At 39.4% G+C, this 22,182-nt stretch overlaps 1 protein-coding gene and 1 pseudogene across 12 annotated transcripts in view; one reads left to right on the top strand and one right to left on the bottom strand.

Annotated features, from left to right (window-relative positions):
* SWT1 (SWT1 RNA endoribonuclease homolog) overlaps positions 1-22,182 on the top strand; it is a 126,075-nt gene that overhangs the window by 319 nt on the left and 103,574 nt on the right. For 3 of the 12 annotated variants that reach the window (XR_002518229.2, XR_002518230.2, XM_021929487.2), the window contains exons 1-5: positions 13-536; positions 3,468-3,560; positions 9,137-9,217; positions 10,909-10,967; positions 17,068-17,806. Coding sequence is in view for 10 of the 12 variants with exons in the window: in XM_021929487.2 (XP_021785179.2) it covers positions 507-536; positions 3,468-3,560; positions 9,137-9,217; positions 10,909-10,967; positions 17,068-17,806 (1,002 nt within the window). In the remaining 2 variants the exon portion in view is untranslated. Of the gene's footprint in view, positions 1-12; positions 537-3,467; positions 3,561-8,460; positions 8,483-8,841; positions 8,938-9,136; positions 9,218-10,908; positions 10,968-17,067; positions 17,807-22,182 lie in introns of those variants that run through there. The other 9 variants (XM_009191677.4, XM_009191682.2, XM_009191688.2 and 6 more) reach the window with 7 other exon arrangements.
* Positions 13,985-14,511, bottom strand: LOC103879108 (annotated as a pseudogene).

The following is a 22,182-nucleotide window of genomic DNA, read 5'->3' as shown; positions in this document are numbered from 1 at the left end:
TTGACGTTTTGCTGGGCAGGTTCCCGCTCGTCCCCCGCCCCAAGTATGCTGGCCGGCGGGCGGCCGGCCGGAGTGGGCACTCAGGAGTCACCCGGACGTGGGCGGGGCAACTCTGTGGGCGGATCCGGGGACGACTCAGCTCCGTGGAGGGTGTGGTTCTGGCCCGGCTTGCCTCCGGGGCTGCCCCTTGCCCAGTGTTGGGGTCTGGTCGGTTCGTGCAGAGCCCGCGGGTCGCGGCGGTTTACTAGCAGCTGACGAGCTTGCCTGTCCTTCCAGCTGACTTGGAGTTAGGGTCTGTTTTTCATTTCGCACCCTCATCTACACCGTGACCTGAACGCTCTTTTCCTTTGTTTTTATTTTTGCTTTAGTCTTCCTGTTGCCAATATCAGCAGTTCTGCGGTGTGACCAGTGGATAGAAATTAATTGTTTTGCTCTATTTTGCCTTGTTTTCAGGCTTTTAGTAACCAGAGCTCTGAGTGGGTAGAGCTTCGGGTCATTTGATTTTGATGCGTCTCAGATCCCCAAAGCATATGCTAGTGAGTCCCCTGTCCCCCATACCTCTCTCTGCTTCACTCTTAGTGCCTACTTGACATTCGAGGCTGTCTCGTTCCTTTCTTCTGTCCCCCCGATAAATCCACTGGGACAGGAAGGAGAAAAACGTGAACTTTCTGGCTCCCCTGCTTGGGTTTGGTCCGAACCTTCTAGGCAACAGGGCAGGAGAGGGAGCCCAATTTAGTCTCAAGAACAAGACGCGCGCTTGCAGTTAGCTTTTCTTAGTTAATGAAGTTGATAAACGCCAGTCTTCTTGGTCTATTTGTTACCTATTTGTTTCAGAACCCCGGGGAAGAGATAGCATCATTATTTGGCACTTGGAAGCACTAACTGGAAGTTAACTCCTCCCCCTGTAGTTTAAGAAATATATATAATGGAGGGGTGTGTGTGTGCGTTTAACCTCTCCCCAGTTTAGTGGGAACAGATGATCCCAGTGAAGCTTCTGTGAGTTATAGGCCTAAATCCCTTTTACTGATCTTCCCGCACAGCTTTTATCTAGTATTCCTGAATGTATAGTTGACTCATGGCTCAACAGTCAATTAAAAACGGGATAACACTGACTATAACTTACGGATATGCTAACTATATCTGTGCATCATCCAATAATTCTTGTTCTCATTTCTTTCTTTTTTTTTTTTTTTAACTGTCGTTCATGATGATTTTTTATTTCTAAATGACTAGATGGTTAACTGAAAGCTGGATTCAGTATGTTAATGTCATTTAATACCAGCGGGAAACCAGATTAAAAGGGTTAGATTTTGGTATGTGGATTCTGTGGGAATTTTTGTAACAATTTCTGAGCATGGTCTCTGCTTGTAAGACATCCTGAAGAAGGAATCTTCAATGTTTGAAGAATTAAAAAAATAATGTTATTCATCTATTGCTGCTGCATAAGTTATACCAAAACATAGTAGCTTAAAATAACAATAAACATTTATTACTCCACAGTTTCTGTGGGTCAGGAACTCAGAAACGACTTTCTGGGTTGATCTGGCTTTAGGTCTCATGAGGTTGCAGTGAAGGTATGTGCCAGGGCTGCTGTCATGTCAGTTGATTAGGGGTGCAGGATCATCAGCTTCAAAGGTAGCGCACTCATGTGCCTGGCCTTAGTTGGTTCTGGTTGTTGGCAAGAGGCCAGTAGTTCTTCTCTTGCGAGCCTTTCCATGGGCTGTTTGAGTGTCCTCATGACACTCTGGCTTTCCCTAGAGTAAGCAGTCCAAGACAGGACAAGGTAGAAGTCATGATGTCTTATATGATTTAGCCACATACTACTGTGTAGCAATATCTTATTGGTTACACAGGTCACCCCTATTCATTGTGGTAGGGGATTACGTAAGTGTGTGATTACCAAGCATCAGGAATCATCAGGAGCCATCCAGCAGGAGACTGGCCAGCACAGGAAGTCTCCCCTCATTTAGTTTCTGTTTTGATTTGCATAAAATCGATAGGAGTTTCACACTAGTACAAATATAAAACATTTGTCCGAATAAACATAAGTGTTTTTCTGGGATAGCCCACAATACTGTCATCCACTGACAGTATTTACTTGGTCCACAGCAGGGCTGGAAAAATGAGACTGGGATGGGAAGTGAACAGAGGAACTACAGTGAGCGAATTGGAAGTGGTTCAGAATGAAAGAGTTAATATTACAAGGAAGAAGAATTCACTCATTTATTCACTCAGTAGGCATTTATGAGCACCTAAGTTTTTGGTACAGCATACTCAAGGAACTCAGGGTCTAGTAGAAAGACAACCATACAAGCAAGTATATATGTAGACCTTACTGTGTACCAACCTATGCAAGATGTATATGTATATATATTTTTTAATGCTTTTTTTATTTTTGAGATGGAGTTTTGCACTTGTCACCCAGGCTGGAGTGCAGTGGTGCGGTCTCGACTCACTACAACCTCCGCCTCCCAGGTTCAAGCGATTCATCTCCCTCAGCCTCTGATTACAGGCATGCACCACCACACCTGGCTAATTTTGTATTTTTAGTAAAGATGAGGTTTCATGATGTTGGCCACGCTGGTGTTGAACTCCTGACCTCAGGTGATCTGCCTGTCTCGGCCTCTCAAAGTGTTGGGATTACAGTGAGCCAAGGTGCCCAGCTGCAAGATATATTTTACATCCATTGTTTGAGTACCTCAAAAACCCGGTGGGATGGTTATCTATTTTATGAGTAATGACACCAAGACTCAAAAAAAGTGTGTGATTTGCCAAAGTCTTGTTCAATGAATGACTGGAGGTGTTTCGGGAAAATGAAACTTATGACTAATTGGCTTTGAAATGTAGGTAGTGCAGAATATAGCAACCTGGAGTCAGTTGAAAATGGTGATCTGATGCTTATGTGAGAAGTCAGGGATCAAGGCATGGTTTGAGACTCCTTCCTGGAAAGGTGATAGATGAAGCTGAAGGAGAGGAATGGGTAATTTTGAAGGAGAATGTAAGTGAAGAAAAGTGGAACAGTGAGAGAATCTTGTCATCTTGGGAATGGTTAAAAAATAGTAATCATAGTGCTGGGAGCGGTGGCTCACACCAGCAATCCCAGCACTTTGGGAGGTGGGCGGATCACAAGGTGGGGAGGTTGAGACCAGTCTGACCAACATGGTGAAACCCCGTCTCTACTAAAAATACAAAAATTAGAAGGGCATGGGGCACATGCCTGTAATCTCAGCTACTCAGGAGACTGAGGCAGGAGAATTGCTTGAACCCGGTAGGCAGAGGTTGCAGTGAGCCGAGATCATGCCACTGCACTTCAGCCTGAGCGACCGAGCGAGACTGCATCTCAAAAAAAAAAAAAAAAAAAAGTGATCATTTTGTAAAACTGCAATCTTTATATAACTGAAAGAAGACAAATTTCTATTTTCTTTTTTCTCGCAAAAAAAGTACTGTATTTTTAATGTTTATGTTAGCTTTTCAGGATGTCCAGCAAAGAATCCTGTGGGAAAAAAGAGACGTCTCAGAGGAAGGACACCACCACTTCATCACCCAATTTTGGTGAAAAAGTAAGAATTTTGATTTACTGACCTAGAGATACATTTCTTTTTTAACAATTTATTTTTGTTTAATGAAAAAAAATACACCTTACTACTATAATGATTTATGTAAATATTTTGTTCTGCCCAGCTGATCCAGGAAAAGTCATTTACTTTTCCTGTTTTTTACTTGCATTGTTTTATTTATTCCTCACAACTGTGTGAGGTGGGTACTATTATTCCAATTACACAGATGAGGAAACTGAGGCTTAGAGACTAGTTATATAGAGGTAAGTAATTTGCTTAGGTATTCCTGACTTCAATTCTAAGCCCCCTAAATCCCCTCATTCTTAGCAATAACTCAACATTGAACCATTTTCCATGTTTTCTCCTTTTTCAGTTTCCTCAGCGTTGGCTAGGATTGCGTTCTCATCAGTCAGAATGGTCAGCGCTATGTGGCTGAGGCTAATAGTGGGGAAGACGTACTTACCATGTCTTTTTTCTCTCAGAAACTACCTTAAGAAGTGTTTTGGGGCTGAGTGTGGTGAATCATACCTGTAATCTCGGCACTTTGGGAGGCCGAGGCAGGAGGACCACTTGAGCCCAGGAGTTTCAGACCAGCCTAGGCGACATGGTGTGCACCTGTGTTCTCAGCTACTCAGGAAGCTGAGGTGGGAGGAGAATCGCTTGAGCCACAGAGACCAAGGCTGAAGTGAGCTATGTTCGTACCACTGCACTCCAGTCTGGCTGACAGAGTGAGATCCTGTCTCAAAAAAGAAAAAAAGTAGTAGTGTTTTGGTAGATGAAATTTAGGATATCTCATTAAATGAGCTGGGTATTGTCTCCAGGAAGCAAAAGTGCAAAACAAACAAAAAACCATGTAATTGGTTTTATTATATACTCTCTGAATGGTCTGGATAGTTGATCATCAGTATTAGAGAGTGTTGATGCTGTGTTACATCCAAGATGAGAGACTAATCTGGCAAAGGTAAATATTCACAAAAAAGTGATTTCTGTGGTAGCAGGTTAGTTCCTATGACTTTTTCATGACCTGGATGAAGTTCCAGATAGTGTACTTTTTGGTGTTTGTTCCTTGCTTACTTACTAACTTTCTGATTACTAATTTGGTCTCGTAGGTATAGCAATAGTTGGAAAGGTAACCCTGAAGCATGGCCATACAGTACTCTGTGTAATTTATATACTTCCCATCTCCATTTGCCGTTATTAACTGGCATGCGGTTTGCAATTAACCCCTCATTCCCTCTTAAACCTACTCTAGTCAGACTTTTTCTTTCTATCACTCCTATAGCAGTGGTTTCTGTGTTGCTAAATCCATCGGTCATTTCTAAGACCTCATCTGACTTGGCATATCAGCAGTATTTGGTATAGCTGATTACACCTTCTCCTCGAAACACTTTCATGAAGCTTTTTGTTTTTCTCCGAGTCTGCTTGCTAGGGAATTCACCTGGCTTTAGAGATACCATATTCTCTTGATTTTCCTCCTTATTGGTGACTGCTTCTCAGTGTCCTTTGCTAGTTCCTCCTCATCTTATTAAACTGTAATCTTTCAGGTACCCAGGCTTTGTTTTTCCAATTTACTAAATTGTGATTCCATTCTTTGAGTTGCTTAGGCTGAAATCCTTGTGATCGTGCTCTGCCTGCACCTATCAGCAAATTCTATGAGCTTTGTTTTTATAATAGGCATACCTTGACGATATTTTGGGTTCAGTTCCAGACCAGTGCAGTAAAGCAAATATTGCAGTAAAGTGAGTCACATGAATTTTTTGTTTTCCCAGTACATATAAAAATTACATTTATACTGTGCTGTCGTCTATTAAGTGTACAATGGCATTCTGTCTAAAAAAAGTGCATATGTTAATTTAAAAATACTATAGGCTCAAGCAGGAGGATCCCTTGAGCCCAAGAGTTTGAGGCTCAAGGGATCCTCCTGCCTAAGAATCGTGCCACTGCACATCAGCCTGAGCAACAGAGCAAGAGCCCATCTCTAAAAGTAGTAATAATAAATTTAAAAAATATTTCATTGCTAAGAAAATGCTAACGATCATTTGAGTCTTGAGTGAATCATAATCTTTGCTGCTAGAGGGACTTGCCTTGATGTTGATGGCTGCTGACTGATCAGAGTGGTGATTACTGAAGGATAGGGTGCTGTGGATGAAGTTTGCCACATTGACTCTCCTTTCACAAAAGATTTCTCTGCAGCATGCAATTCGGTTTGACAACATTTTACTCACAGCAGAACTTTCAAAATTGGAGTTAATCTCTCAAACCCTACCACTGCTTTATCAATTAAGTTTATATAATATTATTCTAATCATTTGTTCTCATTTCAACAGTGTGCACAGCATCTTCACCAGGAGTAGAAATCAATCTCAAGAAACCAGTTTCATTGCTCATTTATAAGAAGCAACTCCTAATCCATTAAAGCTTTTTTTTTTTTTTGAAACAGAATCTCACTGTGTCACCCAGGCTGGAGTGCAGTGGTGCGATCTTGGCCCACTGCAACCTCTGCCTCCTGGGTTCAGGCAATTCTCCTGCCTCAGCCTTCCAAGTAGATGGGACTACAGGCACCCGCCACCATGCCTGGCTAATGTTTCTATATTTTTAGTAGAGATGGAGTTTCAGTGTTTTGGCCAGGCTGGTCTTGAACTCCTGACCTTGTGATCTGCCCAACTCGGCCTCCCAAAGTGCTGGGATTACAGGCGTGAGCCTCCTCACCCGGCCCCCATTAAAGTTTTATCATGAGATAGTAGCAATTCAGGCACATTTTCAACCTCTCCTTCAAATTCTAGTTCTCTTGCAGTTATTTTCTCCACTGAAGTCTTAATCTGCTCAAAGTCATTCATGAGGTTTGGAATCGACTTTTCCAAACTCCTGTTAATGTTGCTATTTTGACCTACTGCCATGAATCATGAGTGTTCTAAATGACATCTAGAAAGGGGAATCCTTTCTAGAAGGTTTTCAATTTACTTTTTCTGGATCCATCAGAGGAATCACTGTCTATGGCAGCTATATAGCCTTACAAAATGTATTTTATAAATAATAAGATGTGAAAGTTGAAGTTACTCCTTGATCTATATGGACTGCAGAATAGATGTCGCATTAGCAGGCATGAAAACAACATTCATCTCTTTGTACATCTCCATCAGAACTCTTGGGTGACCAGGTGCATTACCAGTGAGCAGTAATATTTTGAAAGGAATCTTTTTTTTTTTTTCCTGAACAGTAGGTTTCAACAGTGAGCTTAAGGTATTCAGTAAATCATGCTGTAAATACATGTGCTGTCATCCAGGCTTTGTTGTTTCATTTCTAGAACACAGGCAGAGCAGATTTAACATCATTCTTAAGGTACCTAGGATTTTCTGAATGATAAGTATTGGCTTCAACTGAAAGTCACCAACTGCATTAACCCCTAACCAGAGTCAGCCTGTCCGTTGAAGCCAGGCATTGACATCTCTCTAGCTATGAAAGTCCTAGATGGCATCATCTTTCAATATAACACTGTTTGTCTATGTTGAAAATCTGTTTAGTGTAGCAACCACCTTCATCAATGATCTCAACTAGGTTTTCTGGATAACTTGCTGTAGCTTCTACATCAGCACTTGCTGTTTCACCTTGTACTTTTATGTTACAGTGATTACTTCATTCCTTAAACCTCATGAACCAACCTCTACTAGCTTCCAACTTTTCTTCTGAAGCTTCCTCATATCTGTCAGCCTTCACAGAGTTGAATAGAGTTAGGGCCTAGCTCTGGATTAGGCTTTGGCTAAAGGGAACGTTGTGGCTGGTTTGATTTTCTATCCAAACCACTCAAAACTTGCCCAATATCAGTAATAGGGCTGTTTTGCTTTCTTATCATTTATTCGTTCACTGAGGTAGTGCTTTTAATTTCCTTCAATAACTTTCCCTTTGCATTCATAACTTGTCTAATTGTTTGGCACAAGACTAGCCTTCAGCCTGCGTTGGCTTTTGACATACCTTCCTCAGTCAGCATAACCATTCTAGCTTTTGATTTAAAGTGAGAGACTTTTACTTCTTCCTTTCACTTGAACACTTAGAGGTCATTGTTGGGTCGTTAATAGGCTTAATTTCAATATTCTTGTGTCTCAGGGAATAGGAGGCCTGAGGAGAGGGAGAGAGACTGGTGAATGGGTGATGGGTGAAACAGAACACACGCAACATTTATCAGTGAAGTTTGCCGTCTCATGTGGGCAGTTTGTGGCACCCCAAAGCAACTGTGATAATAACATTAAAGATCGTTGAACACAGGTCCCATAGCAATATAACAGCAATGAAAACATTGGAAATATTCTGAGAATTACCGAAGTGTGACACAGAGACATGAAGTGAGCACATACTGTTGGAAAAATGGTGCTAATGGACTTGCCACAAACCTTCAATTTGTAAATAATGCAATTATCTATGAAGTACAATAAAGCAAGGCACAATAAAACGAGGTATACTGGTGTTCAGAGTCTACCTCCTTTACTGTTATGTCCATGATCCAAGCACCTTGTTTTCCTGAATTATTATAGTAGTTTCCAAAATGACCTCCCTGCTTCTGCATTTGCTTCCTTATAGTCTGTTCTCAGCACACTAGCTAATGTGGTCCTATTAAAATATAAGTCCAATCATGTTATTCCTCTGCTAAGTACTTTCCAGTGTTTTTCCAGTTCATCCAGAATAAAAGCCAAAATCCTTACCAGGGTTGACAAAGCTGCCTCCTCTCCCCATCCCATCCCCCTGACACTCTCCTGGCGTAATTTGCTTTTCTGCTCCATGGCCTCCTTGCTGCTGTTCCAACAAGGCAGGCATGTTTCTGCCTCTGGGGATTTGCCCTTGCTGGCATTCCCTTTGAGTTGAAAACTCTTTCCCTCAATATTCTAATGGTTTGTTTCTTCACTTCATTTAGGTCTCCATTCAGATGTCAACTCGTAAGTGGGGTTTGACTACTCTGTTTAAAATGATGTATCTTCTCCACTCCTGACTCCCAGCCCTACCTGTTTCCTTTCTCTGCTTTACTGACTCCCAGCCCTTCCTGTTTCCTTTCTCTGCTTTATTTTTTTCCATAGCATCACCTGACACACTAAATATATTACTTGTTTATTTGTAAATTCCTGTACTAGATTTTGACTTTCATGAAGAACTGTTATTATTTTTTCGTTCATCTCTCTCCACTGTCTAGAATGTCTTTGACATATGATAGGTACTTCAAACAAGTTTGTCCTAGGTCTGTTGAATTCAGAATCCAGTGAAAAATAAGTGGATGTGTGGTTTTGCGTTGTAGAAGACTGACTCTCACCATGGCAGTGCCACCTCACAACAACCTTATCTGAGCTGTCAGCGGGCTTCCTGCTCTGACACCTGTATCCTATCTCATCTCTATTTTGTGAGCATTTAGGGGTTCTGGCTTCTAGTTGAATCTACCTTCCTTTTACCAAAGTTTGTGTATCTGTAAACATTGTTCCCCACCAAAGTTCATTATTGAATGTAAATATTGATTTGTAATACTAGTGATGAAATAGTTCTGTGTATACTGTGCTTTATTTTGTTCTTTTTAAAATTTGTTTTCTTTATGGCATTCTTAGGACAAGAAAGAGAGAAAAACCTCAGCAAGTTCTACTAGTTCATCTTCTATAAGATCAGTTTCATCAGAAAAGAGAAAACGGGTGAGTGTTTAGATACCATAACTAACTAAAAGTTATTTATAGTAAAGTTTTAATTGACAGTTAGAGGATTTGTGATATAAATTCCTCCTATACTTTTTCATAGCCAATAGAAACTCAGTGTTGTTTTCTTTCTTCTCACCAAACCATTTGTCAAGTTTTTTATTTCTTGTACTGTTAGGCCCTACCATGTGGGATAAGACAACACGGCTATAAATTTAGACAGTTTTTAAGTCCTCTCACACATATGGTTATATTTGTCTTTTTTTTTTTTTTTTGAGACAGAGTCTTGCTCTGCTGCCCTGGACTGGAGTGCAGTGGTGCCACCTGAGCTCACTGCAACCTCTACCACCCGTGTTCAAGCGATTCTCCTGCCTCAGGCTCCTTAATAGCTGGGATTACAGGCATGCACTGCCACGCCCATCTAATTTTTGTATTTTTTAGTAGAGACAGGGTTTTACCTTGCTGGCCAGGATGGTCTCAAACTCCTGACCTCGAGTGATCCGCCTGCCTCTGCCTCCCAAAGGTTATATTTGTCTCCTTTTGAGATAGCTGAGGCTGATACATTTTTTGCATTTTCAGATTCAGAAACTGAAATCTAGAAGGTTAAGTGACTTTTCAAGGCCACATAACTGTGTACAGCAACAGAACCAAGTCCAGAGTTCTTTCCACTGTTATACAAATAATTAGAAACAGTGATGCAGATTAAACACAATAAACTAATTCATAGGTTAGTGGTAATGTACTTACCACATTCAAGTTGAAGTTGTGTACGTATCCAGGTTAGCTACGTAGTTGTGGTGGGTATAAGATAAGGTAGTGGAAGTTCCAGGGATGCAGAATTGTGTTTTAAGAATTTACTTGTTGTCATATAGTTAAGCTGGGTTTCTATTTATTTTTGCAGTGTTAACCTTCTTAAAACACCGATTTCATCCCATTTCTCCTCTGCTGAAAATCTTTACTCACTGTTTGCCATTCAGGGCTCTCTCAAATTTGTTCATACCTTAACTATCCAGGTTTTTTTTTTGTTGTTTTCCCTTCTTTCCTTGAAAGAGGCCATCTTTTCTTGGCTGTTTTTTTTTTCTTTCTGCTGAATTTATACCAGTTATCCTCAGTTTCTTAGAATGCCTTCTTCTTTTACCCATCTCTCAAGCTTTATTATTTATGGTTATTTTGTCCACCTGTTTTCCTAGGTATCTTTCCTCTTTAGGTGGTTGATATTTTGAACTGTTTTAGCATTTTTTGACTCTTCTGCTTTGACGCTTAGTTACATCCTTATAGTAGGTTATTTGTACATGTTCGACTTCTCTTGTCTTTATTATTTTATGTAAAAGCATAAGCTCTAAGCTCTTTAGGACATGGATTATATTTTGTGTCTCTCTCATCTTTCTTGTGCTTGGCCCTGTTTCCTCGGAGTACGTAGAGAGACAGGACGGTAGCGCAGAGAGAGTCAGACAGATCTAGTTTCAGATAACTGCTGTGCTGCGGACTTGCTCTGTGACTTAAGGAAGATACCTACCTCTGTTTGAGTTTTGTGAAACGGGGATGATGATAATATCTGTCTCACCAAAATATTGGAAGGATTAATTAAAAGTATTGTGTCAGCCTATTCACTATCATAAACTGTGGGAAAAAATATGTACCAGTGCACAATTAATGTTTCCTAAATGATAGACTTTTTTTTTAAATTTCAGAAATCAGATCATATAGATGTTCTGTACTGTAATATAAAAAGAAGACAAGAACAGAAAAGGTAAATTTCTTCTTTTTAATTTTACTATTTTGGTTTAGAATTAGACTAAATATTCAGATTAAACAATTTTTTAATTTACTTTGAAGAGGACTGTTTTGCATGCAAATATCTCTAGCTATATCACTGATTATGATTATAGAATTCTTTTAATATTACTATAAATTTAAGAAAGAGTTGGGTGAAATAAAAGTCTATGAAAACTATTGTGTAAATGACACTAAAATGTACATTTTTATCTCAAGTGGTTTGATTTTGGCACATGATTATAAGATGCATAACTTCATTGCATACAATACTGAAGTAAGTTATGAGACTAAATTAGAGATTTTGGATAAATCATTTTCACGTATTACCCATGAAGAGAGTATGTATCTTACAGAATTGATATGGCTTTAAAACCGTGTTTATTAACCAGTATGTGGTTATAGCTAGAGACATTGGGGAATGATGGTCAGAATAATGGAAATTATTATTCTTTAATTTCTGCACTTTTTGGATAAAAATTTCAGTGAAATTTTGGTGCAGAAAGTACTTGCTGCTAATAGGGGAGTATACAAAGTTATAACGTGTGATAAAACTTGGTAAGATCAAGGTTTCTCCAAAAATAAGAAGTTAAGGGAAAACAAGATAGCATTAAATATTATAAATAAAAGTTCTGCTTCCCAACAGTCTCAGTTAGTGTTTGCTAAAAACAAAAAACAAAAACAAAAAATTTCAACTTGCCTCTGTCTTTTCTTCAGTTTTTCTTCTGAATCATCTCCTGTTTTTTGGTGACACTTTGCTTCTGTGGTATTCTCTGTTGAAGTATATTCTTGCACTAATTTCATATTATGTTGACTATCCCTTGCTACATTTTTTGAACTATTTTAAGTCCTTTTACACTGATATCCTTCTTTTTTTAAAATTTTAATTTCTAAAACACTATTTGACTTCAAACTAGTTACCTTTTGTTTAAGGGTACATTTTTTGGCCCTTGATATTATATTGATATGTAAGAGGGTAAAATATAAAATGTTTTGTAGAAATATCCCTGTTAATTCAACTCAAGAGAAATTTCTGAAATTGGTGTGCAAATAGTGAAAGCCATAATACAGATGAAAAACTAGAGATAATTTTATCATCGGGAAAGGCAGTTATAGCACACCAATTCTGTAATTCCTGTTCCATGGTTTGAATACATAGAAATGTATTAGCAATAAAAATAAAAGCAAGAAGGCGGTGCTTGCAGTGAGCGGAGATTGCGCCACTGCATTCCAGCCTGGGCGACACAGCGAGACTCCAGCTCAAAAAAAAAAAAAAAAAAAAATTAAAAAAAAATATATATATGCAAGAAGCTGGACACAGTGGGTCATACCTGTATTCCCAGCACTTTGGGAGGCCGAGGTGGGAGGAAGATTTGAAGCCAGGAGTTTGAGACCAGCCTGGGCGACGTAGTGAGACCCCATCTCTACACACACACACACATTTTTTTTTCCTTTTTTTTTTTTAGAACTGAAATGCAAACTTCAGCCCAGGATTAATTTTTTTTACAACTAAACTAAAAATTACTACATGGGAGCATCAGTGCAACACACAAGTAAAATTTGTAAACTCAAGGCACAAACTTGTAGTTAATGATCTTGGTGAGGGACATTGCCAAAGAGCTATTGATGCCTCAGTGAAGTTTAAAAGAAACTGCCTTCTCTGAAGGCAGAGAAGAAATATGCAAGCAATTATGCTTCAAAGAAATTTGCACAGAAAGAGAAAATGCTAGCGCTGTTATTACCACAAGTGAAATTGCAAAGCCTCAGGATGTTCAACTCAATCCACAAAGCACCAAATGTTAAATTGGAGCCAAGGTAGAATTTGAACATTGAATTTTCAGCTATGCAACTCTCAGAGCACAACAATTTCAGGTGTGGAAACCAACTGTAGGCAAGCTCTTTTAAAAACATGAATTTTATACACCGTAAATTCTAAAACAGAGCAGACACTTCTGCGTTATTGTTCAAATTTCTGAAGGGCACCACAAGCCATCAGGGTCTCTTTCAAAGTCACTGCAACAATTCTGTCATCCTAACTTTGGTAGCCCCCTCTGGTGGTTCTCTAGCCTCTGCATGCACTGAGGCACACCACTATTTGTACAATGACTTCTGACATTAAATCTAGTCATGGCCTAAGTAGCATGAAGCAGCTATTTCCTGGGCACCTCCTGTCTCCCTGGCATGGGAGGTTTCCCAGTCACTTCTTCGTGCCACCGCATTCAGGAGAGCCTCCAGAGTTCTCGGCCTGAAGGGCCCCTAACTCTGGGCCCCACACAGGAGGCCACATCTGAAAGCTCTATTCCTCTGGCTCCCTCTGCTGGAAACCAAAGTGACAGTTTGTTGCAAAGACTTGTAGAAACAGATTATGTGTAAACTCATTCTTGTACATATTTACTTAATTTAGAACCTGGGACTTTTCAGTCTCTCTCCAAGCCTTTTATGGTGGGTGATGGACTATGCAGCAGTGCTGAAGGAGCACAGTTTCTTTCTATAGGAAGAAAATGATTAGTATACATAACTGTGTACATCAAGACAAATTTGTAATAAAAAAATGAAAGTAAGATGAAGGGCCCAGAAACCTGCATTTTATCGACACTGTCATTTTCCACAGGGAATCTTAGACAGATGTCACTTGTTTTCTTTTAAGTAATGAGAGAAGCCCACTTGTATTCCTGAATCATTTTTTTTGAGAAAAGCACCAGAGACGATTGACAGTCATACTTTTTAAAATAAAACAGTGACTATCTGCAGCCTACATCTCCACACCCTTATCTACCTGCCCAGTGGTTGTCAGTTCCCTTGAAGTCACCATCTCCTTCTATTCTGGTATTGCCATAAGAATTGAAATTTTCAAACAGAAAAAAAAAAAAGTCTAGTTACAAATGAGTGTGTGGCAGCCCAAATGAAGCCCTTTGACTGTGATTTCTAATTTTCTGTTCAATCCATACTGCAGAGATACAAGGATGAACCACCATTTTGGTTCCCAAGTTTTATTCAAGAACGCATATAAAATATTCCATGTAAATGAATTTTAATCCTCATCTCCTCCTCTTGTTCGTCCTGGTTAATTTGGAAGTAACGTAATTCATAACCGTTTTTGCTGTTAGCAGTTACGCACATCTAATCCCGTAGATTGTTCTTCTTCAAATATTTCTTATTTCAAATACCTTTTAGGAAGAGGCATCTTGGAAGTCATGGTGATCTTGCCCTTGCCCTTTTGATCACAACCCCTCCACCGACATTCCTAGCTTTTTTGTTCACTTTGATCCTCTCTTGCAAAAACTGCTGGAAATTGGCAGCATCCATGATTCCATCTTCTATGGCGTGGATGCAATCGAGTGAACTTCAGAACCTGTTTTTTTTTTTTTTTGCCCCCCTTTACCACAAGGTTTTTCATGGGTGCCATGGTGGCAGTGAAGGCGGAGAGGACATTTTTTTTTTTTTTTTTTTGAGACAAGGTCTCACTCTGTTGCCTAGGCTGGAGTGCAGTGGCACAATCTCGGCTCACTGCAGCCTCCAACTCCTGGGCTTAAGTGATCCTCCCACCTCAGCCTCCCAAGTAACTGGGACTACAGTTGCATGCCACCACTGAACTTCAGCCTGGGTGATAGATTGAGACTCTGTCAAACAAGCAAAGACATACTTACATTCATGCGTGCATATGTGATGGAAACTCAGGTGAAACTCTTATAAAAACTCTGTTTATGGTTTGCTCTTACATAATTAATTATTTGAGAAGTCACTTGTCAAGTGTATCACTCCTGTTGGGCTGTAACCTAATTGAGGGTAAAGACTGTATCTGCTGTGTCCTCTGCTGCCTCTTGGGTGCCTGCCAGAGTGATGGCACTGAAAAGGCACAGATTTACTGATATAAATTAATAGATTGTGTTTGATATTTTTCCCCTTTTTTTCTGACTACAAAGTATTATCTACTTTTATTAAGCACTAAAATATAATTATCACCTCTAGCTATTGCTGTTTCTAACATTTTAGTGCCTTTCTCTCTGGTGTTTTTACTACGCTTGTTTAAGGTGTTGAGACCATATTATATGTACAGATTTGTATCCTGCTTGTTTTTGATTTTCGATATGTTTTATGTCACAGAAGACTTTTCATAAACATCCTTTTAAAAAAACTATAGTATTCCATCATATGAATATACCACTTTTTAAAGTCATTTCCAAAATTTTAGCAGTTACTTTGTACCTGATTGTTTTGCTATTATAAGTAATCCTGAATATTTTTTTCATTTCTGATTTTTTTCACCTTGGTATGGGTTTCTAAAATGGGAATTCCAGATGTAAAAAAATGACCATTTTTGGAGTTTTTAGTTTATATTCAGATTTCTTTGTGCGGCTGTTATGTTGTTTTACATTTCTACCAGCAACATGTGAGAGTGTCCATTTTACAACCCCTTGTCAGGATTTGATGTTATTATAAAATCTTTGCTAATTTGATAGAAGAAAATGGTATGGGCCAGCTGTGGTGGCTCACACCTATAATCCAAGCACTTTGGGAGGCCGAGGTAGGCAGATCACGAGGTCAGATCGAGACCATCCTGGCCAACATGGTGAAACCCCGCCTCTACTAAAATACAAAAAACTAGCCGGGCGTCATGGTGTGTGCCTGTAGTCCCAGCTACTTGGGAGGCTGAGGCAGTGGAATCACTTGAACCTGGGAGGCGGAGGTTGCGGTAAGCCAAGATTGCGCCATTGCACCTAGCCTGGCGACAAAGTGAGACTCTGTCTCAAAAAAAAAAAAAAGAAGAAGAAGAAGAAAATGGTATGTTATTGTTATTATTAGCATGTCTGTGATTACTAGAGAAGTCAAACTTTTTAAAAATGTTTATTAGCCATTTTCTTTTATTAATTTTTTGTTTATGCCCTATTCTAGAATCTTAGTAGTTTTTAATGAACTTTTTATTTACTAAGGCTAGTAAGGTTATTAACATATTATTTTGCTAGAAGTTAGTATATCTAACAAATACCATTTCCTAGTTCTTAACATTTTAATTAATTTTTAATATGCTAAGGTTTTAAAGTAAATAGTCACATATTATCAGTGTTTTCCTTTGTTATTTATCCCACTGTTTTTAAGTTTGGAAAGTTCTCTATTAAGAAATCAGGCTGGGCGTAGTGGCTCATGCCTGTAGCCTCAGCACACTGGGAAGGCTAAGGTGGGCAGATGGCTTGAGCCCAGGAGTTCGACCAGCCTGGGCAACATGGTAAAACCCTGTCTCTACATTAAAAAAAAAAAATACAAAAATTAGCCAGATGTGGTAGTGTACACTTGTAGTGCCAGCTACTCAGGGGGCTGAGGCGGGAGGATCTCTTGAGCCTGGTATGTTGAGTTTGGAGTGGGCCGAGATCATGCCACTGCACTCCAGCCTGGGTGACAAAGTGAGATGCTGTCTCAAAAAAAGAAAAAGAGCAATCGGATAGGCCGGGGTACAGTGGCTCACACCTGTAATCCCAGCACCTTGGGAGGCCAAGGCAAGTGGATCTCTTGGGCCCAGGAGTTCGAGACCAGCCTGGGCAACATAGCAAAACTTTGTCACTACAAAAAAATTACAAAAATTAGCTAGGCATGGTGGCATGCTCCTGTAGTCCCAGTTACGTGGTAGTCTGGGAGGTAGGAGGATTGCCTGAGCCTGGGAGGTTGAAGCTGCAGTGAGCCATGTTTGCATCACTGCACTCTAGCCTAGGCAGCAGAGTGAGAACCTGTCTCAAAAAAAAAAGAAATCAAACATGCATTCTGTTTTTACTCACTGGTTTTTAAGGGTTTAATATGAAGTACAAAATTATTATGATGATAATAATTATTTTACACTTAAATATTTAATCCATTTGGAATTTATGTTTGGTACTATTTAAAGTTGTAATTTTTTTTTGCAAATAACAAACTAATTATTCTAACACCATTAAGTGAGTAATCCTTTCCACTTCATTCTTAATGTAGCTATTTCTTACTTTTTATGAAGCTTAATGTCAGCCCAATTCTGTTATTCTAACTAAAATGATAGTGTGTAACATTATGTATAATTATAATGTAACCCAGGTTTCTGTGCTGCTTTACAGATTGAGTGTAGAAATTGACACTCTCAGAAGGAGACCAAAAATCAGTTCTTCATCCCAAAGACCTATTAAACTCCAAGAAGCATCAAATTCAAATGAGAATCAAATTATTGCACAGAGTCCTTCTTCAAATGGAACTAAAAGAGACATACATAAATGTGTAGACTTTAAACATAAAGATATCAAATTGACAAATGCTAGGAGCAAGCTTGACCATGGAATTAAAAGCCTTAGTAGTCCTAAGATTGCCAGTGATGTGAAACTTAAAGCCGAAGGCCAGGCAAGTGAAAATAAATGGTCTCATTTACTTGTTCAAAGAGAGATGAAAGAACTCAAGAAAGAAAGAAACAATAAATTTAGAGACAATTCTGAAAAATGTGTCTTAGAGAAATGGAAGAGAAATCAATTTTCTCAGGATTATAACTCCAACAAGATAATGAAGGAACCCTTGGAATCTAGAAGACAGAAGATCAGTTTCAAAATCCCTATAAAATCTCATGAAACCCTCCAGAAACTTGTAGAAGAAAATGTCTTCAATTTAGATTCTAACAAGTTGAAGACTAAGCAGGAAGAAAAAGAATACCTGGAAAGCTCCCAGGTTTCATTAAATGTAACTAGGCAGAAAACTGAACATTTACTTTCAGATTTCACATATAAGCAGACTGTTCATGAGTGGAAACGAAAACATCATTATGGCCGTCAAGAAAGTAATGATTCACATTCTAGTGAAAACCTAACCCAGGTAAGGTGGTAAAAAATGAAGAAGATAGGTTTTAACTGAGAGTTTATTAATATAGTTAAGTTTTTTCTATATTTCTGTATTTTTTCTTTTTTTGTTTTTTGTTTTTGAGACAGGGTCTCACTCTGTTGCCCAAGCTGGAGTGCAGTGGCACGATCCTGGCTTACTGCAGCCTTGACCTCCTGGGTTCAAGCAATCCTCCTGCCTCAGCCTCCCTAGTAGCTGGGACTATAGGCACACATCACCACACTGGGCTAACTTTGGTGTTTTTTGTAGAGATGAGGTTTCACCATGTTGCTTAGGCTGGTCTTGAACTCCTGGGCTGAAACAGTTTACTCCTGCTCAGCCTCCCAAAGTGCAGGGATTACAGACGTGAGCCACTACATATGGCCTTTTTAGTTGTTTCTGTTACTGATGATAATCATAGATGGCTGATTCAAATTTATTCATGAAGTTATATGTCAGTTTCTTTATTTTACTCTCTTTAATTCCAACTTTTTTAGACAGATATTTTGGCAGGTATCAAGGATTCATAATAGAAGGGAATGTGTAAAAATGTGGTGAGAAGCAGCTACAGATAGTCCTTTGAAAAAAGCATTGTATGCTGGAGAACACTCAGGGGACAATATTCTGAATAGTCTTTAAACAGATTATTTTTTTCAGTGTCACCGTGTACCAGGCACTGCAATAAAATAGCTTGTAAGAGATAACACAGTCTGTTTTCAGGGACTGAGTCAAGTGAAGAGAGACACAAGCAATTTCCTTAAATATGATAAGTAAAATACCTATCACTTAAGAGAATACACAGCAGGGGATTTTATAGCTTTAGCACATCATGAAAGAATTAGTTTAGAAAGGTATACTGGAGGGGACTGGGTACAGTGGCTCACGTCTGTAATTCCAGTGTTTTGGGAGGCCCAGGCAGGCAGATTGTCTGAGGCCAGAAATTCAAGACCAGCCTGGGCAACATACCGAGTCGGGTCTCTACAAAAAAATAAAAATTAGCTGGGTGTGGTGGTGTGAGTCTGTGGTCCCAGTTATTCAGGTGACTGAGGTGGGAGGATCACTTGAGCCCAGGAGTTCAAGGTTATGGTGAGCCGATTGTGCAACTGCACTCCAACCTAGATGACAGAAAGAGACCTTGTCTCAAAAAAAAAAAAAAAAAAAAAAAAAAGGGTGTACTGGAGGCTGGAGGGGTAACATTTAAACAGACCTGAAGAATGAGTAGAAGTTAGGTGACGGTGAAGGGAGGTGGAATGGGAGAAGCAGGGATATTTTAGGCAGAGGGAGCTACATGAGCAGGGATCTAGGCTAGAAAGCTTGGCACATCTATTTTGCTTTAAAATTATGTAATGTAATTGGCATTTATGGACTACTTGGAGAACCTAATCTCTATAATTTTGTTTTTATGGCAAATAAAGTTACTATCTTCAAGAGAACTTTTAGAATTGTGGAACCTCGGAACTTTAGAACTTCAGAAATTCTGATATGTAGAGACCACTGATAAACAGGGATAGGTAAGCCTGCCTGCTTTTAGGTATTAAGACTGTGGACTGTGGCCAGGCCCGGTGGCTCACGTCTGTAATCCTAGCACTTTGGGAGGCCGAGGTGGGCACATTACAAGGTCAGGAGATTAAGACCATCCTGGCTAACACAGTGAAACCCGTCTTTACTAAAAATACAAAAAATTAGCCAGGTGCGGTGGCGGGCGCCTGTAGTCCCAGCTACTTGGGAGGTTGAGGCAGGAGAATGGCGTGAATCCGGGAGGCGGCGTGAACTCGGGAGGCGGCGCTTGCCGTGAGCCGAGATTGCGCCACTGCACTCCAGCCTGGGCAACAGAGCAAGACTCCGTCTCAAAAAAAAAAAAAAAAAAGACTGTGGATTGCAATGGTAAGATATTTCTTATGAAAAAAAAACTAAGGAGGCTAGAAGAGCTTGGGGATGAGTATTTTTAGGTTAAGTGAACTGGAAGGGGCCCCAAGAGGGCAAGAATTGAGTTTGAATTGAGTTTGTTTTCACTGCTTTCTTAAAGGAAAAACCTCCAGTTTTTCTTCTTGTGTTATAACCATTTCTCTAGAGTAGAATGAAAGAAAGGAACTTGAAGTTGCCAGTATGTTTAGTGATCATCATTGTATCATTGCCTGGTTTTCCCATTGTGCTATGCATCTAAGGAATAGTATGAGAAATCTCTGCAGTGTGTCGTGTAGTTTCTTTTGGTCTCTATGTAGAATTACTACACAAACCAAAGGAGGTACATAGCAAGAATATTAAGTTGCAGAAGAAGCAGTTTTTACATGACCACTTTCCAGTTATTGGAATTTAGACTCTTTAAAAACTTCTCTGATAGCAGTATTATCAGGCTTAAAGTCGTTTAGACACAGAAACAGCAAGTAAATATCCTTATCTTGTGTATATTATCTTCAGCGTATTATTGACAGCAGATAATCATCTTAATACCCTGTTTGTTTTTATGTTTTACCCACTAATTCCTCAATAGATAATTGTTTTCCTAAAATAATGAGTGTACTTTACAAGGAAAATAATTGTATTTTCTGGATTTAGTAATTCTGTTATGCTTTCTAAAGAAAAAAATAACTTCTTTTGTTTCTTAGGTTTTATAGTTCTTTGATACAGACCCCTCTCAAATTGCAAACCTCCCCCTCATTGAAAATTAATGTCCTAGAGATTTATGGTTTATGGTCTATTTTTAAAAACAGCATTACATTTAATTCTTACAAGACTGTAAAGTAGGAATTCATTTATCAAACAGCTATTAAAGGTACCTATTATTTTTCTAGGTACTAGGGATTTAGACATGAGTAAGATGTTAGCCTCAAGAAGGTCCCAGGGAGGCAGACTAGTAAGTACAAAAATATGATTGTACTATAGTGAAGTAAATATCAGAGTCCTAAGAATTGGGTGTGATGTTGGTATAAATCTCCGGGTGAATTAAGGAAGGGCTCACTAACGTGGTAGTTCTAAAGCCTCATCTCGAAGGACATGTCAGGTGAGGACTAGAAGTGCTGTCCAGCTAGGGTAGAGGGCCAGTGTGTGTAATGGCACAGAGTTGTAAAATTGCATGGAAGGAAGGTACATGAGCATATAGGTTGTCAGTATGACTAGAGTCAAGATGGGTAGAGAATCTGTAGGAAAGCAAGTTGGAGAGAAAGCCAGAGAAAGCCAGGGTCTCTAGACAATGGATGATTTTGTATCATGGGAAAGACTGGTTTTTATCTCATATCTTGTAGATGGAAGACAGCCACTGAACCACAGTCAAGGAAATAATGTAATTGTGTTTTCCATTTGGAATCACTTTGGTAGATAGAGCCATTATTATCTTCGTTACCATATTCCCTTTTGTCATCCTCAGGAAAGGCTTTATCCCAACCTATGTATTTAATAAGGCATGGTGGGGGAGGCAAACAGTTAAATGCATGAACTTCTCTGGATTGTTTGGTGGTAGAAAATTCATTGAAGTCACTGTAGGTGGCCCATGAACAGAGAGAGCAAAGGGTAATAGTAATCAAAGGAAGAGAATAAAGAGATGTACAATGTCAAAAGCCACAAGAAGTTCTGATAATAATCTCTGGCTTGTTTGGCACTTCTTAAAGAGAACTTCAAAGATCAGTAAGATTTAAAGTTATATGGAGAAGGGATTCTGAATCTCAGGGTCATGAAATAGTAAAACTATGATGAGCCTGTTTGTGAAGTGTATGTTATTATATCATGTGAAGTTTGATGTTGGGTAGAAGCTGAATTCCCAGTAAAGCATTTAGCCGGAAAGTTAGGGTGGAAGCTGAATTCTCAGTAAAGCATTTCTACATATGATGCGACTTAATATTCTTGCTATGTACCTCTTTTGGTTTGTGTAGTAATTCTACATAGAGACCAAAAGAAACTATACGATGCGCTGCAGAGATTTCTCATATGATGTACATTTCTACATATGATGTACATTTCTACATATGATGTATGTTTGTGTGGGCGCAGTGGCTTGTGCCTATAATCCCAGCACTTTGGGAGGCTGAGGTGGGCAGATCACTTGGGGTCAGGAGTTTGAGACCAGCTTGGCCAGCATGGTGAAACCCTGTCTCTACTAAAAATACAAAAATTAGCCGGGTGTGATGGCAGGCACCTGTAGTTCCAGCTACTTGGGAGGCTGAGGCAGAAGAATCTCTTGAACCCAGGAGGTGGAGGTTGTAGTGACCTGAGATCATGCCACTACAGCCTGGGCAACAGAATGAGACTCTGTCTCAAAGAATAGTGTTTGTAGTTCATAGCAGAAATAGCTTTCCATAAAATACATGTTAGTTTTGCGTTATCTTGGAGAATTCTTAGAAGATTATTTCGTTCAATTGTTCTTTTGCTGAGTTTCCTGT

This window comes from Papio anubis, chromosome 1, assembly GCF_008728515.1.
Source record: "Papio anubis isolate 15944 chromosome 1, Panubis1.0, whole genome shotgun sequence".
Taxonomy (NCBI): Eukaryota; Metazoa; Chordata; class Mammalia; order Primates; family Cercopithecidae; genus Papio; species Papio anubis.
Note: the sequence above shows the minus strand (reverse complement) of the source record. Positions and strands in the feature narration are given on the sequence as shown.